The following is a 20,424-nucleotide window of genomic DNA, read 5'->3' as shown; positions in this document are numbered from 1 at the left end:
TTAGGAAAAAGAGGATGGATACAGCCAACATTGGAGACATAGACACAATTATCACACCCAATGACACTACCAGAGCTCAGGGCCTCCAAAGTCCCCTGGGGATGAAGACACTATACCAACCTCAAAATAGTTGTAGGCACCACAGAGGCTGACTTTCAAGGAGGAAGAAGGAGAGGGTAGCCTTCCCTATGCTCAGCATCTCTTGCCCTAACTGGGTGACCACTTTTACATATCCTAGGTAAGGACCACACACAATGCAATACACACTTGGGCTTTTGTCTGATAAAGCTAGGCTGCCAGAAAGAGAAAGAGAAGGCAAAAGGCAGAGCAGGGCCCACTTAGAACCCTGTGTTTGGGGGACCAATACCTGTTCCTGGTCACAGGAGAAAAGAATCCTGGAGAGTGATTTTGAGTCTTGACTGTTTTCTTTACAGATGTATGATCCAGATGTCACATCTTGGTGAGGAGAAAAATCTCAAAAGGGTATAGGGAACAGTGGGGAATTTCTTCCAGATAAAATTGCACATAACAGAGAAAAGCCGATGTATATACAAACAAACAATGCAAACATTTGATGTGTAAGGTAAGCAAATACACTGTTGTCGGGAAGACATGCCATGTGATGTGTTGTGATTATATGCTGTGTATTTCGTGCTGTGTAGGGTGAAACAATGGGTCGCATGTGGGTCTGAGAATTTCCGTGTGGCCTGCCAGGTGGTAATCATAGCTTCCATATGTCTATGACCAACATCTTTTAGGGTCCTCCTAATGGTCTCCTTCTCATGGTTTACAGACAGAGTTGCCTACACTCTACTTTTCTGTCCTACACTTGCCTGATGAATGTCTCTCTCTCTCTCTCTCTCTCTCTCTCTCTCTCTCTCTCTCTCTCTCTCTCTCTCACACACACACACACACACACACACACACACACACACACACACACACACAATGCAGGGGCGAGGTGTTGAGGATCTGGTATCTACCTCTTAGATGGCATATTGAGGCAAAATTTAGTCAGAGAATTGAGTGAAGAAGTGATCACAATGTGTCAAAGGTAACATGGAAATGGAAGGGAGGACAGACTGGCTTCCTCAGCTTTCGTTCGGAAGGAAGATTGGGATTGCTTTCAGCAAATCTTAAGGAGATTTTTAAAAAATATATATAATGCAGCAGGACACACAGACACACAAAAATGTCTACACAACCAATACTTCCATTTCTGGAAATTAACCCTAGAAAAATGTTAACAAAAGTAAATGGAGATACCACAAAGATATTGTTTACATCACATATAATCCCCACAAAATGGGACAATTTAAGCTGCAAAAGTATGCATTGAGTTTATTAAGTGTTATTGGAGAAAATCAATAGATTAATACAAGAACTGGTGTTTTTATTGTTATTGTTTGGGGTTTTGTTTTGTTTTGTTTTTTATTTTCAAGGACCATTTGGATCACTGTGTGATTTTGTGGTAAAATGCCTATAGGAAATATTGAAATGATTGGAAGAAGGCAAAATAATGTGCATACTATAGTTATAAGCATAACACTCTAAGTGTTCAGCAGAACAAAGGCTTGAGAGCGTTTACAAGAAAGGAAAAATTCAACAAAGGTGATCAAAATCACAAATTTATGCTAAATATTCCTTAAATATTTTAATTGAAAAAATAACACTTGAAATCTTTTAAAACAGAGGCTCTGTTACATGTTATCTAAGTGGATGTGGGCACTGGGAGGATCCATGATCACTGAGGTTAGATACTTCTGTTCAAACTTGCTCCATGCAAGTTCATTTTTCTAAAGTATGTGGCTTAAATACACAATTCTGGCTCTGCTACTCCACTATCTGATCTTAGGCGGGGAGTTTAAACCTAGGGGCTCTAGTTCATTTTCTACAATGACTATTAGATTAGTACTCGAGTTTGTATACAGACAACTGAGAAACCACGGAATTCCCAGCATGTAGCAATCTCTAAATGTAGGTGTTAGGCAAACTATATGGTGAAAGGACAAAGGACAGTGAAGGTTAGGTCCATGAGCAACGGCACAAACTACAACCCTCTTTCCTGAGTTAGAAAGTAAGTAAGCAAATGGTTAGACTGAACTCATATAGGATATGGCCACAGAGAATCAATGGTTGATAAACCTTAGGACCCATAGCTTCTGGAAACTGAAGACACAATGTTCTGTCTTTTCTTAACTAGTTACCTAACTTTAAATTAGTCATTTAATCTTTCTGTTCATTTAATCTGTCCCCATCTGTGTAACTGGGATTCATTAAGCCATCTTGCATATGTCTGGGGAAGACTTCACATTTCTAGTACTGTGCTAGTTAAATTTATCTCTGTAATACTTGATAACTTAGTGGCTATGAACACAGATTCTGGAGTTGGAAAGAAACTTGAGCCCAATCTTACTTACTATGTAAATGGCTTGGGCAAAGTTACTGAGGCTATCTACGATTTCATTCCCTCATCTTCAAAATGGAGAAAAAGAGCCAGGCAGTGATGGCACACACCTTTAATCTCAGTACTCAGGAGGCAGAGGCAAGTGAATCTCTGTGAGTTTGAGCCCAGCCTGGTTTACAGAGTGAGTTCCAGGACAGGCTCCAAAGCAACACAGAGAAAACCTGCCTCAAAAAAAAAGAAAGAAAGAAAGAAGGAAAACAAGAGAAAAGTAAGATTTTATACTGCATTGTATCAGTGATTTGATGAATATTAAGCCTTAGGCAAAGTACACTGTAGCAATGAGGCACCTTGGAAACATTAGCAACTTCTCCCCACCATGTTCTGCAGGATCTCACACTGGAAGTAACACTAGGAAGTCCTGGGTCTGTGTATGTATCTCATGAGAGAATGAATAAAAAAATTATCTCTTCAAAAAATATTTTTTTTCAAGTAGTTTGGGACTGTCTGGTAAAAGAGGAGTTAGAATGTCAATAAGCTGCTACATATGTGTCCAAACACACTGTAATTAAGACTTTTCCTATAGCCAGAAGAGGCCAAAGCTGGAAAGAACTGCCTTAGCCCACTACTGTTCAAACACACCAAAAAAAAAATCTTTCTAAAATGTTTTACATAAAATGTTAATGTTGTTCATAGAAATACTTAACCCTAAATGTCAATCCTGAAATGCCATGGATAAATATTTCTAAGTATAAGGAACACACATGCTGCCATGGGGATTAAACTGAAGCCTGAAGGATAAGTGGGATTTTAACCCATACTGAGTGTGCTAGGACAGTATAAAGTGTTTAGCTAATCACAAGGACTTAGATGAAAAGAAAGGAATCGGGGCAGGTGTCAGAATCCCTAATTATGATGTGTCCATGCTGTGACGTAACAAATATTCACATTATTACAGATCATACTCAGTCCTCGGAAGACTGTGATGATCATTAGACACTACCTTGGGACCGTCCCTATCGTGGCCATTTGAGTTTCAGTGTGTTGAGTACAAACGGCACAACAACTGCTTCACTTAAAGCACAAAGTGGGGTATCTCCATGTGGAAGGCGAGACAGAGAGAGTGAACATGGACGATATACAGGCTTTGGAGTCAAAAGGCAGGGATCAAATCACAGCCATGCTATTTCCTCATTATTTGTTCAGACGAGTTTAATCTCTGAGATCCAAGGCAGGCCCATCTGAAAACGGAAGACACCAGCTGTCTTGGATTTGAGGAGGAGCTGTGTGGAAAGTATTTGACTGCATTACAGAAATGTTATTTCTCTTTCCTAGCTGTGCAAAGCTGTGCTCTGTCTGGAGCGATGGCTGAGGAAAACCAAACTGCAACTCCTGAGTTCCTCCTGTTGGGGTTCTCTGACCTCAGAGCCCTTCGAGGGCCACTGTTCTGGTTGGTGCTTCTGGTCTACCTGATAACTTTGCTGGGCAACTCACTGATCATCTTTCTTACGCAAGCCAGCCCTGTGCTGCACTCCCCCATGTACTTCTTCCTACGCCATCTCTCTGTAGTAGAGCTCCTCTACACCACCGACATTGTGCCCAGAATCCTGGCTGATCTGACCTCCTCTCACCCCCAGACCATTTCCTTCTGGAGCTGTGCAGCCCAGATGTATTTCTTCATTGTCCTGGGCATCTCAGAGTGCTGCCTACTCACAGCCATGGCCTACGACCGTTATGCAGCCATCTGTCAGCCCCTGCACTACTCCACCCTAATGAACCAGCGGGCCTGTGCAGCCATGGTGGGAACCTCATGGATCATGGGCATCATCACAGCTACTACCCATTCCTCCCTCATCTTCACTCTGCCTTTCCCCAGACACCCCATCATTCCACACTTCCTCTGTGACATCCTCCCAGTACTGAGGCTGGCAAGTGCTGGGAAGCACAGGAGCGAAATTTCCGTGATGACAGCCACTGTGGTCTTCATCATGATCCCCTTCTCTCTGATAGTCACTTCTTATGCCCGCATCCTGGGAGCCATCCTGGCCATGGCTTCCACCCAGAGCCGCCGCAAGGTCTTCTCTACCTGCTCCTCCCACTTGCTTGTGGTCTCCCTCTTCTTTGGAACGGCCAGTATCACATACATCCGGCCCCGAGCAGGCTCTTCTGTCACCACAGACCGCATCCTTAGTCTCTTCTACACAGTTGTCACACCCATGCTCAACCCCATCATCTACACTCTCCGTAACAAAGAGGTAACGGGAGCCCTGAAACACATGATGAGGAGGTGGGTTCCCTAACCCTGAGGGGAACCGGAGTGTTCCTCTCATTCACTGTTCCTCCTCCCAGCATTCGGGTGTTCAACTTAAACTTCAGCCTAATAGAATCCTTAAAGAAACCTCAAATAAGTAAGTTCTCTTGGTAGAAAGTGCTGGAATTGAGACACAGATATATATCTTATTTCTTACTCCATACCCCAGATACTCTCTCAGAGCAGGTGTTACTAGGAAACAGCAGAATGGAAGAGATCCTTGACTTGGGAAAAGAACATCCTCTAGATTGTCCCGTACCCTGGGCAAGGTGCCAGAGAATCATGTAAGTCGTGAAGGCAGGTTTCTATGAACTTGACCTCCAATGGACCCCTAGAACCTGGAGGAATTAACCTGCTTTGGGTTACATTTCTTCTACTTGTGTGAGCCTTTGTCTGCTTAGTGATACATTTGCTCTGGGGTCTCCTTCAAGAGGGTATCTGAGGGTACTATCACACAATTCCCCTCCCAAGATAACACTGTGAAGGAAGTCATGTTAGTCTAATATGAGACTCTGGAGTTGGGGAAACCTTTTTCCAGGAGACCCTTCCAACAGCCCTTCTGCTTCACAGACATTCCTCCTCTGGAGGAATAACAACCACAGGAATCTTCTGTATTCCCACCTGTCTCCTCCTCTAAGTCCATTTCCATAGAACCTCCTGTTCCCACTAAATCTTCTTATAACTCTGTGTCTTTTCAAAAGCAATTATTTCAGAAATTTTTCATACACGTCTTACCCACCATGTCCACCTAGCAAGTTCCCATTCATCCTGTAATGCTCAACTCAATTAATTCATCCTTGAAATTTGCTGCCTAAACACATCTCGTTACTACATTATGCCACAACTATTATAAACCTTTTGCAAAAATTGTAATTATTTTTATAGTTTTTCATTTACTGTATATAGCAAGTGCTAATATATGAATGGCACTTAAAGGAAAACTGAAATGGCTTTTAATTTAGTAAATTTAGTACATTCTTTTACTTTATAGTTATAAGAAAATAAAATACACAACAATAGAGAAGTCTTTTGATGTTGATTTTATATAAGACTTCCCAAAAACTTGCTTTTGTGAACATAAATTTTGTTCTTGAAATTTTTAAAACATTGCTTCTTTGGTATATCTCTTGGTATATACCTAAAGGATTAGGTCAGCATACCCCAAAGAGATACATGTACACATGTTTATTGTGATACTATTCATAATAGCTAAGAATCAATTGAAGAATCCATCAACAGATGAATAGATATAGAAAATGTGGTGTATATACACAATGGAGCTTTACTCAAACATAAAGAATAAAATTAAGCCATTTGGAGGATAATGGATATTACTGGGGATCATTATGTTAAGGAAGATAAGCAAAATTCAGATAAATATACTTTCTCTCACATACAGAATACATGTACTTTAGATGTAAGACACTAAAATAGAGGTAGGACCATTTGGAAGGAGAAAATGTACCATCAGGTGGGGGAGAGAACAGACAGTAATGGGAGGAGTAATATGATCAAAGTACATTATATTCATGTATAAAAATGTGATAGTGAAAACCCACTGTTTCATACAAAAATACGGTAATTAAAAAGAAGTAAAACATGTTAAGAGAAAAGTTTAAATGCATTTAAAGTATAAGAAAGATTTTCAAGGTCTAGGAAGCAGAAGCTTACTTCAGAAGCTGCAAAGAGTATTCACGAGTATCATGAGTCACTACCATCATTTGCTCTTGTATTCTGGATGCTTCTCTTGATTCATATATATTTTTAATATACCAGAATTTTTGTTTCCTTCTTTCCATAAAAGATTATCTTCTGGCACATAAATGGTACAGTTCCCTGCAGACTCCAACTCATTTTTAAATAGTTCTTGCTTTTAATTTTATATTTGATGGTAGTTATTGAGACATAGTTGATATATAAGAAGCTGTGTTTTAAGGCACATAATCATCCATGAACCCATCATCACAATCAAGTTGATAAAAAATATCCAACAGCTCCAAACCACTGCCTGTCTCCCAATTATCTTTGTTTTGTAATTTAGAAAGAAGGTTTAACACGAAATCTACGCTTACAAAACATTAAGTGAACCACATACTATTGCCAACTATGAGGATACTGTTTTTGTTTTGGGTTTTTTTTTTTTGGTTTTTTGTTGTTGTTGTTGTTGTTGTTGTTTTTCTTTTTCCAGGACAGGGTTTCTCTGTGTAGTTTTGTGCCTTTCCTGGAACTTACTCTGTAGCCCAGGCTGGTCTCGAACTCACAGAGATCCACCTGGCTCTGCCTCCCGAGTGCTGGGATTGAAGGTGTGCACCACCACTGCCCAGCAAGGATACTGTTATGCTGTAGATCTTTAGGATTTATTCAACTTGATAACTAAAATGATGCAATCATTGGCCAAAAACTTCCAGTTTCTCTAATTCCTCACATCTGACAATTAGCATTCTACCCTCTGTTCTGAGCTGGATTACAGTGACTCCTACATTATTTATCATTCTATGACCTAATATTTTGGTTTAGAAGTGTCTTCCAAATTCATTTATGTGTTACATATGTCAAGATTTCCTGATAACATAAAGTTGAATAATATTACATTTTATATATTTCATGCATTTTCTTTTTAAATTATTTCTTTATTCACTAATCTTCAGGTAGACATTTAGATAATTTATGTCTTCCAGTATAAATGATGCAAATTATGTGAGTATAAAAATGCTTAGTGAAGGTCATTTTTTCTGTTCTTTTGTAAATATATCCAAAGTGGAATTTCTGGGTCATATAGTAGTTCTGTTTTTAGTGTTTTCAGGAACCGTTGTGCTGTTCTCTGTAATGATGGAACCACTTTACCTTCCCATTAGCCATGTATTTGTTGTTATTGTTGCTGTTTGTTGTTATCATTATTGTCACTGAGACAAAGTCGAACTGTACCTTCAGACTGGCTTATGATCCTTCAGCATCAGCCTCCTCAGAGCTGAGATTACAGGCCTGAGCACTGTACCCCCTGTGTATTTGGTTTGCATTTTCCCAATGATAAGAGACGTTGAGAAACTGTCCCCAAGCAAGGTGACTCTCTGAGTATATTCAGGTCCACTTCCTGCTTTATCAGTTGAGATATTTTATCCTTTTAAATTGGTAGGGTCCCTTGAATATTTTGTAAATTAACTACTTACCTACTATGTTTATGAGTATTTTCTTGATCCCATGAGTTGACTTACTCACTATTGTTTCCTTTGCTACACAGAATCTTTTCAGTTTGTGGCTTTCTCAATTGTCTATTTTTGCTGAGCTTATATATAAAACCAGCAAAACACTAGACACTTCATTTTATGAAGATTTCTGTGTCTATTTTTCCCTAGGAATTTCTGTTTATGTGCTAGGTTTAAGTCTTTAATCTATTTTACTTGCTTCCACAGAAAGGGACTGTATAGAGATAGGCTTTGCACCCTGACTCAACGCTCTTTTCTTCACATTTATACATCCCTTGTTTTGTACCTAATTTTAATAGATTATATTATTTATTGATTCTGCTTATATATATTTATTAGTTTTATTTTTGTGTAAAATATAAGGTAAATTGCTGTGGAACAACTTTTGTACACTTATGTATTACTCTCATTGCTTAATAAAGAGTTGACTGGCCTATAGCTGGGCAGGAAGAGACTGGGCAGGAGAGTCAGACTTGGAAGACACTGGGAAGAAGGAGGGTGGAGTCTAAAGACACAGAGGAAGCAGGATGTATAGAAACTGAAGTAACAAGCCATGAGCCACGTGGTAAAACCTAGATAAGAAATATGGGTTAATTTAAGTTGTAAGAGCTAGTTAGTAACAAGCCTAAGCAATTGGCCAAATATTTATAATTAATATTAAGTCTCTGTGTGGTTATTTGGGAGCTGACCAGCAGTCCCAACAAAAAACTCTTCCTACAGTAAATATCCAATTTGATTTCTTTGAATGTGAATATCGTTTTCTCAATTCTACTTACCATAGAAACTAACCCTTCTCATTGTGGATTCTTGGTAACTTGTGAAAGATCAGTTTCCTGTGCATTCATAAACTTATTTATGTGTTCTCCAGTCTATACAATTGGTTTACATATTGCTCTCTATACTAATACCATACTGTGCTGAGTATAGTAGCTTTCACTTATACTTTGAAATCAGGAAGTCTAATATCCCCAACTGTGTTATTCTTTCTCAAGATTGATTTAAATATTCAAATTTTGTGGTCATATTTTGTGTTCTAACAAATAAAACTTATCTGAGGATGAGAACAGAGCTAGTCACTAGATTAGACATAGAGGCCAGACAATGGTGACACGCACCCTTAATCCTATCACTGGGAGGCAGAAATCCATCTGGATCTCTGTGAGTTCAAGGCCACACTGGAAACAGCCAGGCAGTGGTGGCACACACCTTTAATCCCAGGACTTGAGATCTCATATCTTTGCTAGGGAAGGGCATATGACTTTAATTCCAGGAAGTGATGGCAGGAAGCAGAAAGGTACATAAGGTGTGAGGACCAGGAACTAGAAGCTTTTAGCAGCAGTTCAACTGAGACCCTCAGCAGTGAGGACTCAGAGGCTTTCAGTATGAGGATTTATGGAAACAGGGTCAACTGAGGAGTTGGTGAGGTTGGCTGTGATCTTTCTCTGATCTTTCAGTTTACACCCCAATATCTGGCTCCAGGTTTTTCATTAATAAGACCATTTAGCAATTCATCTTACAAAACTTTGGCAGTCTATACCATTTTTTCCTTCTATGAAAAATATTATTCAAATTTTGGCAGGAATTGCACTTAATCTATAAAATACATTGCATAAAATGGACATTGAAACATTAAGTCAAGTCCATCTATTTCTTTTCTAATTCACTCATCAAAAGTTTAACCAACAAATCTTTCATCTTCTTATTTAAATTCATTTTATTATATTAATATTATTGTAAATGAGATCACGTACTTGATTTTTTACTAAGTGTTTGCTTTTGTATGTTGATTTTATATCTTAATGCTTTATTGAGTTTGTTTATTGATTCTAACAAATTGTGTGTGTGTGTGTGTGTGTGTGTGTGTGTGTGTGTGTGTGTGTGTGTGTTAGAGAGAGGGGGAGAGAGGGAGAGAGAGAGAATCTGCTCATTTGTCCATGTGAGTGACCCTCTGAAAACAGATATCCTACCTGAACCTATGTGAAAGCCCACAGAAAGACTATGCACTTGTATATTAGTTCTATTATAAATAATTACCAAATCATCCTACTCCTCTCATTTTTATTCTTAAAATATAACTTTGGTTTTGTTTTTTAACCTTTTATATATTTATTGTGTGTGGGTAGGAAATCTGAGTATGTATGCGTGTGGGTGTATGCTGTGGTGTGTATGTGAAGGGTGAAGACTGCTTGTGGGAGGTGGTTCTCTCTTACCACCAGGTGAACTTTTGTTTTGGTTTTTCATACTATTCTGATATGTTTGGTTTTATCTTCTTATATTTTGTTTCATTTTATTATTATCCTTAGAAGCCTGTTTGTTTTCTAAAAAGAGACAGAAAGGGAGTGGATCTGAATGAGAGGAGAGGTGGGAAGGAACTGAGGGGAGTAGAGGAAGGGGAAACTGTAATAATAATATATTGTATAAAAATCTATTTTCATTTAAAAAACATTATACACGACTTTCATTTGCTCAGTTAGAGCTATCTTGAGATATTTTTGAGGCTATTGTGAAAGGTGCTCTTTTCCTGATTTCTTTCTCAGTGTGTTTGCCATTTGTACACAGGAAAGTTACTGATTTTGTGTTTTAATTTTGTATCCTGCTACTTTGTTGAAAGTGTTTATCAGCTCTAGAAGTTTCCTGGTAGAATTTTTAGGATGTCTTATTTATGAAAAGACGGTGATCTATGAATAAAAATACTTTGAATTCTTCCTTTCCTATTTGTATATCCTTGATATCCTTCAGTTGTCTTATTATTCTAGCTAAGAATTCAGATATTGTCCAGAATGGGTGTAGAGAAAGTGAACATCCTTTTCTTGTTCCTGATCTTAGTGTAATTCATTTAAGTTTCTCTCTGTTTGAGGCGATATTGGCTGTGGGCTTATTGTCAATTCCCTTTATTATGTTGAGATATGTGTCTTGCATCCCTAGTCTCTCTAGGACTTTTATCATGAAAGGATGTTAGATTTTTGTCAAAGAGGTTTTTCAAAATTAATGAGATGATCCTATGGTTTTTGTCTTTCAGTCTGTTTATGAGGTGAATTTCATTTACTGATTTGTGTATATTGAACCATTCCTGCATCTCTGGTATGAAGATAACTTGATCATGGTGGATAATCTTTTTGTATGTTCTTGAATTCAGTTTGCAAACAATTAAGAATTCTTGCATCTATATTCATAAAGGTTATTTTTTTACTTAGTCTTTATGTGTTTGGGGTATCAGTGTAATTGTAGTTTCATAAAAATAATTTGAAAATTCTCCTTCAGTTTCTAGTTTGGGAAATAAACCAAGGAGTATTAGCATTAATTCTTTGATGGTATGTTAGAATTGTGTGCTGAATCCATCTGTCCCTGGGCTCTTTTTTTTTTTCTTTTTGGTTGGGAGATTATTTAATTATTACTCCTTTTTCATTGGTGACTATGAGCTTGTTTAAATTGCTTGTATGTTCTTGATTTCACTTTGAAAAGTCATATGTATCAAAAAGTTTACCCATTTCTTTTATGTTTTCCAGTTTGGTAAAATACAGATTTTTTTAAGTATGTTCTTATGATTCTCTAGATTTCTTTGGTGTCTGCTATACTGTCCCCTTTTTATCTCTAATTTTATTAATTTGGATATTCTTTCTCCATCTTTTGACTAATTCAGCTTTGGATTTTGTCAATGTTCTTGATTTTTCTCAAAGAACTAACTCTTCATTTCATTGTTTTGTTTGTTTGTTTTATTGATCTCAACCCTAAGTTTTTTTATTTATTTTATATACCAACAAGTTTCCCCTCACTCCTCTCCTTCCATTCCTTCCTCCCATCTCCTTTTTATCCCTCCCCACCCAAGCCTTGCTCATATAATCCCTCCTCCCTTTCTTCAACTGGACTCCCAGGGCCCAGCCCAGTGCTTGACTGTGGATGTCTGCATCTGCTCCCATCAATTACTGGATGAAGGTTCTATGATGACAGTTAGGGTAGTCACCAATCTGATTACAGGAGAAGGCCAGTTCAGGCACCCTCTCCACTATTGCTAGGAGTCTTAGCTGGAGTCATCCTTGTGTATTCTTGGGAGTTTCCCTGACACCAGGTTTCTCCCTAACCCCATTATGGTCCCCACTATCAAGATATCTCTTTCATTGCTCTCCCTCTCCATCCCTCCTCCATCCCAATTCCCCATGTTGCCATCCCCCATCCCCTACCCTTTACCCTCCCACCCCCATTTTACCCAGGAGATCTCATCTATTTCCCCTTCCCAGGGCAATCCATGCATCCTTCTTAGGGTCCTCCTTGTTACCTAGCTTCTCTGGGGCTGTGGATTGTAGCCTGGTTATCATTTGTTTTACATCTAATATCCACTTATGAGTGAGTACATACCATGTTTGTCTTCCTGGGTCTGGGTTACCTCACTCAGGATGGATTTTTTTTTCTAGTTCAATTTATTTGCCTGCAAATTCCATGATGTCATTATTTTTTACTGCTGAGTAATACTTCATTGTGTAAATGTACCACATTTTTTTTATCCATTCTTCAACAACCCTAAATTTGATTATTTCTTCCCATCTACTCTTTTGGATATTACTTCTTGTTTTAGAGTTTTCAAATGTGTTATTAGGATACTAATAAGAGATTTCTCCAATTTTTATAGAGGCACTTAGTTCTATGAATTTGCCTCTTAGAACTCCTTCACTGTGTCCCTTAGGCTTGGGTATGCCGTGTTTTTATTTGAATTTAATTATAAAATATTTTTAGCTTCCTCATGATTTCTGGCTTGACTAAATTTTCATTCAGTATTGAGTTGTTCAGTATTTCCATGAGTTTGTATACCTTTGCTGTTTCTGTTGTTATTGATATCCAGTTTTAATCCATGGTGGTCAAATAGGACATAGGGTGTCACTTCAATTTTCTTGTATTGTTGAGACTTGTTTTGTGTCCATACCACTTGTGTATGGTCAATTTTGGAAAAAGTTACATGAGCTGCTGATAAGAAAGTATATTCTTTATTGTTTGGGTGGAATGTTTGTAGATGTCTACTGGGTCATTTTGTTTTTTTTTTTTTTTTTTTTTTTTTTGGTTTTTCGAGACAGGGTTTCTCTGTGTGCTTTGTGCCTTTCCTGGAACTCGCTTTGGAGACCAGGCTGGCCTCAAACTCACAGAGATCCGCCTGGCTCTGCCTCCCGAGTGCTGGGATTAAAGGCATGCGCCACCACCGCCCGGCTAATCTACTGGGTCATTTTGATCTGTGGCATCTTTTAACTCCAGAATTTCTCCATTTAGTTTTTGTCTGGATAACCTATCTATTGATAAAAATGAGGTATTGAAGCCATCCACTATCACCATGTGAGGATCAGTATGTGATTTCAGCTGTAATGGCGTTTACGGACTTAGGTGCCTTGTGTTAGGTACACACATGTTTAGAATTGCAATATCCACTTGGTAAATTTTTTCCTTAATAGTATTTAGTGTCTTTCCCTAGCCTTTCTGATTATATTTTGTGCTGTGGGATGGTGTGTATGTCAAATCTGTTGCTCTGATTGATCAATAAATGAAACACTGATTGGCCAGTGGCCAGACAGGAAGTATAGGCGGGACTAACAGAGAAGAGAATTGAGAGAATAGGAAGCTGAGTGAGAGAGACACTGCCAGCCGCCATGATGAGAAGCAGCATGTGAAGATGCCGGTAAGCCACGAGCCATGTGGCAAGGTATAGATTAATGGAAACGGATTAATTTAAGCTGTAAGAACAGTTAGCAAGAAGCCTGCCATGGCCATACAATTTGTAACCAATATAAGTCTCTGTGTTTACTTAGTCGGGTCTGAGCGGTTGTGGGACTGGCAGGTGAGAGAGATTTGTCCTGACTGTGGGCCAGACAGGAAAACTCTAGCTACAATTTTGTTTGAAGTCTATTTTGTCTCATATAAAATGGCTACACCTGTTTGCTTTTGGCTCCATTTGCTAAGAATGCCTTTTCTCATCCTTTTAAACTATGCTGTATGCTTCTTGTGCCATGATAGGCATCTTTTTCTTTAGAGTGGTGAAGTCAGTTTTTATAATTTTGTTGAAAATATTTTCTGGGCCTTTGGCCTGGTTTTTTTCTCTTTCCTCTATAGTTTTTAGTCATAGGTTTGGGTCTTTTCATAGTATCCCAGATTTCCTGAATGTTTTGTGACTTGATTTTTTTTCTTTTTTAAATTTAACATTTTCATTGCTCAGGTTATCTATTTCTTCTACTGGTTCAGATTGACAAGTTAATAGAGTTACACAAAAGAAAATGTCTGCAAAATCAGATCCCCCTAAACATACTTTAATCAACAGAGGATTTAGCACATTGTATATAAAAACATTTATTTTATGAACACAGAGTCTTACATTTTCAAATGATTTTTTTTTACTAAATTAAAATGATCACCTTTAAAAATGTGCAGATTGGGAATAGAGAGATGGCTAGGCAGTTGAGAGCACTTAACTGCTCTTGCAGAGGACCTGGGTTCAATCTGCAGAACCCACATGGAAGCTCACAACAACCTGTAACTCTGACATCCTCTTTTGGTCTCTGTAGGCATTGCACACTCATGGTACAAAGACACACATGCAGGTAAAACACTCATACATATAAAATGAAATAAATAATTTTTAAAGAAAAAAAACATGGCTTAAAATGAACAGAATATCAACTAATAAAGATTCAGAAATGATACATCCTGTAAGCATTAAGCAAATTTCAATAGTTTAATTATTACAAAATTAATGTTGGCAGAGAACTCATTGGTTGAAATGATCTGCATTTAATTCTTTGCTTTATTTTGTTGGTTTGGATACAAGGTCTCAGTATATACTTCAAGCTAGCCTCAAAATTGTGATCCTCCTGCCTCAGCCTCCCAAACACTAAGCATTCACAACTACTTCTAGCAAAACTTTTGATATTTTTATATTCTTTCTCCAGTATTACATATTTATTATTCCCTAAACACTAAGTAAAAATTCCTTTTTGCTCAACTTCGAAAAACATTAGGAATTGGGGTTATTTTACATAAAAGGTTGTTAGTTTGTAGTTTTCTATGAAAAACATCTGTTTTTCATGATTTCTTTCTTCTTAAATATTATTAATTACATATTCAAAAGCTATTTTTGAGACCAAATCTTGATATGTAGTCCAAGCTGGCCTTATCCTTTATCGTTCCTGAGTGCTGGGATTATAGCCATGCACCACTATGCCTGATCCATACCATATTCTTTTTTAATGTGTGTGAGTGTTCTACTTGCATGTATGTCTGTGCACCATGTAAATGCAGTTCCCACAGGGGCCAGAAAGAGATATAAGATCCTTAGGAGTAGAGTTTCAGACAGTTGTGAGCTATAATGTAGGTACTAAGAATCAATTACAGGTCCTCTGAAAGAACAGCCAGTGCTCCTAACCACTCAGCCATCTCTCTAGCTTACCCATCCCATTATATTCTTAATATACTGTAGCCCCTTACTTTTAAGTCAAATTTGAGAACTGTTGTTTTTGGTGGGGGATAGTTGGTGTTTGTTTCCAGCATTAGATATCTCCTCAGTGAGAGCTTGCCTCTAGAGTACTATATAAAATGTCCCTAGCAATAATATTATTTTTCTCACACTATGATGTTTTCAGGTGAAACCATTACCTATTAATACAGTGGTATTACTCACAAATTTACTTTATTGTCTATCTTCCTAAAATTATGATATAAGGCCTAGCCATTATTTTTGTCTGCTTTGTTGACTGCTGTAAGACTACTACCCTGAATAGTTCCTGAAGTCCATACTAAGTTCTTAGTAAATGTTCGCTGAATAAATGAGGACTTGTATTTTAGAGAATGGAAGGAAGTGATGGTAGATGGGTTATACAAAAGAAGGCAGAACTTCATCCATTATAAAATAGTGTACACATTTTTATCTGGAATTGTGCCAGATATCTAAGTGTTCTTTGTTCCTGTTTCATCCATCTTCACCCTCTCAACCGTTCAATGGTGGTGGTTGTGAATGAGGTTTGTTCACTCATGAGTCTCAGAGATCTCTACTTGTTATTAACAGTCCCTCACAAGACCTAACAGAGATGTCAGTTAGAATGAGGAAAGCAGAACCATGTGTTCTTAACTCTACCATCTTCTATCCTTGTACATTTTCAAATGTCTTTCCAGTACAAAGAAAAATCCTATCTTGTATCAAGACAACATATTAAGATTCTTCCCAAGTACATCATACCCACTCTAATTCCTTTTTTTCCACCTTGAGGCCTCACAGATTTTTTAACATATCTGATAAAAACAACCACACAAACATGAAATGTTTCCTCCTAAAACTAAGAACGACTTATGAATGGTGTGGGAACTAGTAATCAACGAGCCAAAATGGTCACCTAAAACCTTGAGACAGTGTGCAAAGAAGCAATGCTCACAGGTGTCTAAGCTGACAATGGGCATTACAAATGTGATAATAAAATATAAATTCTGTTACACAGAATGATACCCAACAGGTTTTTCAGGTTTCCTCACTTGATTGTTGAGTTTATCTCTGTTTTGTTCTGTATTTTTTTCCTTTGATTATAGAATTTCCACAGTGTCCATGAGTTACTTTGTAAAGATAAAGTGATCTTATGCCAGTTTCATTATCATGGACAATACAGGAAAACTTTAAGTAGTATTGTTTGACTCCTGCTATCCAGCACCAACAGTGTGTCTAATGTAGTTAGATGTTCTCATCCCCTGGGCTTTTCCCTGTTGTTGCCTGTGAGGAGCTGATTGCCAAAAAATTATTATCTTGATTCCTAAGTGACTTTTAAACATGATGCTCCAAGGATTCCACTGTCTTCTATTATGGGTGGAATATATAAAATAATAGAAACAGTCTATAGTGCTAAATATATCCAGAAACTCAACTATCCTTAATTAATCAACTGCCTGTCACCAAACCAGCAATTTATGCTGTGCATTAGTGTATTGTATCTAACAAGAAAGCAAGAACAAGCTTAAAAGTCAGATGCTCTGTCATGGAAAAAGTCTGTGCCAGGGGCTCAGGTACTTCAGGGCCTTTTCAGGATGAGTGTGTTTCCCTGAGAACACTTAGCGTTTACATCTCTGACACAGTGTCACTATTCAACCTGGACCTCGCTGTCAGCACGGACAGATAAACTGACAACAGATGTCATGCAATGACCTCCAGCTGAAGGGTAAGTAGGAATATGTTTTTACTCTACTTACATTTATGTGTATTTTTGTATGTTTTGTATACACACTTGCAGGAAAAGATGAGTGGGGAAATATAATGATATGCTTTTTTCCTTTAATAAAGTTGTACACTTAGACAATCAATGTTGAATGCTTGCCTTAGCATTTCATGGAACAAACCTACAATCATTTATGAAATTTTTGCTGGAATGATGACCCTAGAAATTATGACCATGCCTGATTTGAAAGATGCAAAAATAAAATCCCTCAAAAACAGACATATATCCATATTTTTTTAACTTTTAAAATTAAATATATCAACCCAATATCTCAGTGAAATAACAGTTTACTTAGATTTTTATTATTCATTTTTGGTGTCTAGAAAATATATTCAAAACATCATTTAATCAAGATGAATATTATGGGATCATTAATTTAAATATTTGTTCAGGTCTGAATTCAGGAAAAGTCATATATTTATGATTAAAACTTAAAGGTAGTCTCGAGACCTAAGCAAAGCTGAATTCAATACCCAAGGAGCTGGGTGGTGAGTTGAGACTGAAAAGAGGAAGATGTGGCCTGATGTAGGGACTGTAATCCCCATCACTTGGGATGTAGTCACAAGAGGATAACAAGCTTGAGGCTAGACAGTGAATGCCTATATAATATACAAAAGTATTATATATATATAATATATATATTATATATATATATAATATATATATATATATGGGAGGAAGCCCAGTTTGAGGTTCTCAGAATGTGAGCTGCAGTCACCTTCTGATGACAATGGATTTATCAAGTAGATATAAGCTCTCTATCACATTTTTTTATATTTATATTTTATTGTTTTATTTATTAATGTATTTTACTGGGGTGATTGCTCAGTATAGGTGGGGCCAGTAGTAGCTGAAGGCAGTGCTCACTCAGACCAAAAAAAAAAAGGAAAAGAAAGTAGGAAGACATTATTCAAAGGTCTACAAGTACATGAATCAAGACTTTCTGAAGTTAATAGATTCAGCAATGCAGTTAGATGGAGGAATAATCTCTAATGTTCTATAGACTGCAATGCATTGAGATTCTGTGAAAACTCATACAAACTTTGGAAGGTTCCTAAAAGAAATAAATGGGCCTTGAAGTGATAGATATGCCACATATTACATGTAGCTAAAAATGTTCCACCAAGGCCCATAAATATGTTAGTTACTATTGTGGTGGTATTGTGTTCCCCAAAATATTGTGTATCTTAATAAACTTATCTGGGGTCAGAGAACAGACAGCCACTAGATACAAAGGCTAGAAAATGGTGGCACTCACACCTTTAATCCTAGCATTCCAGAGACAGAAATCCTTCTGGAACTCTGTGAGTTCAAGGCCACATTGGAAAGGCCAGGCATGGTGACATATGCCTTTAATCCCAGAAAGCGAGCCTTTAATCCCAGGGAGTGGTGGTAGAAGGCAGAAAGGCAGATAAGGCGTGTGGACCAGAAACTAAGAGAATTTGGCCTGGTTAAGCATTTGGCTGGTTAAGCATTCAGGCTTTCGAGCAGCAATTCAGCTGAGACCCATTCTGGATGGCTCCAGTCTGAGGAGACAAGACCAGCTGAGGATCTGGCAAGGTGAGATAGCTGTGGCTTGTTCTATCTCTCTGACCTTCCAGTGTTCACCCTAATAACTGGCCTCAGGTTTGATTTTATTAATAAGACTCTAAGATTCATGCTACAACTATGATTCAGGTGAATATGCCACTATATTTTAAAAATAACTCTCTGATGGAAATGTTCCAAAACCATAAGAAAACAACATAGAGGAATCAAATTACTAAACAGTCTAAGGATTGAAACAGGAAAATCAGTTATATTTGGCATTTTAATCTCTCTCAGCCCTATTGTTAAACATGAAATAAACAAATAATTGCACAGAAGTGGGCATGTAGGTTTTGTCCATAACTATTCTATTACACCAGTTGTACCAACATGACTTCTAACTGTGCCTCCCTTTATTTCTCAACCATTTTGGTTTAGACAACAAATCAAACTAACTCTTCCTTTGTCTTGATGACCAGTACAAAACTCTGTGTTTGTGAAAATGAAGCCTTCAGTCAAGTATATTCCAATAATGAGAGGACAGTAACTAAGACACACTAACTAAGACTCTGAAGACTGGCTTGCCACTGACCTATGAAAGAGTGGCACATACTTTACCTATTGGTGCCTCAGATTTCCCATATTCAAGTGAATATAGGGCCAATAAGATGCCTGTATATGTTTATTGAACTTTTCTCTTTGTCTCTTTTTTCTGTTTGCTTTTTTTCTTGTTTGTTTTATCCTATTCTGGATTGTTTTTATTTTATCTTATTATGTTATTGTTATTACTGTTTATTATTATTATTGATCATCATTTTAGATGTTTGTTTGTATTGAGAGAGAGGGGGAGGGAGAGAAAGTGTGTGATTTGGGTGGGTGAGGAAATGAGAAGGATCTGGGAGGAGTTGGGGATGGAAAACTGTAAACAGAATATATTTTATGAAAAAAAATCTATTCTCAATTTAAAAAACTAAACAATAGAATCAGTGGGTTAAAGTCTCCAAGCCTAAAATCCTGACTTTAATACTTGGGGCTCACATGGTAGAACTAGAGACTCAAGTACCACAAGTTGTCCTCTGACCTCCATATACATATAGTATAGCATGTGCATACACACACACACACAAATAAATACATATATATATAAATTTAAAAATAAATAAATAACTTAGAGATAAGATACAACCACACTTTGCAGGTTATTGAAAGGTAATACATATATGGTACAGCTAGAATACAGCTTGGTGTATATCAAAACATTATATTTGTTTAATTGTTTATAATGAGATAAATCACAGTAAAACATGCAAGGGCACATTGTAAGTGAATAAGATTAGAAGCTGGATAGTAACAGTGTGAGAACTAAATAACTGATACAGAATGTAGATCTCAAGCAAAGAAGAAGGGAAAAATGCAGTTTTGTGGTAAGAACATTTTGCATCTTTGTTTTAATTTTCTCCATAATACGTTTTATAAATATAATATAAAAAATACACTCACTTGTATGCCTAACAAAAACCACAAATATATATAGTAGCAGTATTGTATTATTATAATAATACAATAAGCATATGTGTAAGCATGTATCTTCTCACTCTAAAATTCTTCACATTAATAAAAATAGCACATAGACATTAGGTAAATTGAATGAATATTTATGAAAATGCTCATCATTGTTGATTTTTGTCATTGAATTCTACAGGCCAAGTCTCCCTGACATTAGCATTTAAGTTTGGAAAATTCCTGGTGTGGATA

At 37.2% G+C, this 20,424-nt stretch overlaps 1 protein-coding gene across 1 annotated transcript; it reads left to right on the top strand.

The window, feature by feature from the left end:
* The first annotated feature begins 3,768 nt into the window (after positions 1-3,768).
* Positions 3,769-4,704, top strand: LOC128119565 (olfactory receptor 10P1-like). The gene has a single exon (XM_052752896.1). The coding sequence runs from the start codon at positions 3,769-3,771 to the stop codon at positions 4,702-4,704; it is 936 nt and encodes a 311-aa protein (XP_052608856.1).
* Positions 4,705-20,424: the final 15,720 nt, after the last annotated feature.

Source organism: Peromyscus californicus, unplaced genomic scaffold (genome assembly GCF_007827085.1).
Source record: "Peromyscus californicus insignis strain IS unplaced genomic scaffold, ASM782708v3 Scaffold_24__1_contigs__length_46423439, whole genome shotgun sequence".
NCBI lineage: Eukaryota > Metazoa > Chordata > Mammalia > Rodentia > Cricetidae > Peromyscus > Peromyscus californicus.
This window is presented reverse-complemented; position numbering and strand designations above follow the sequence as displayed.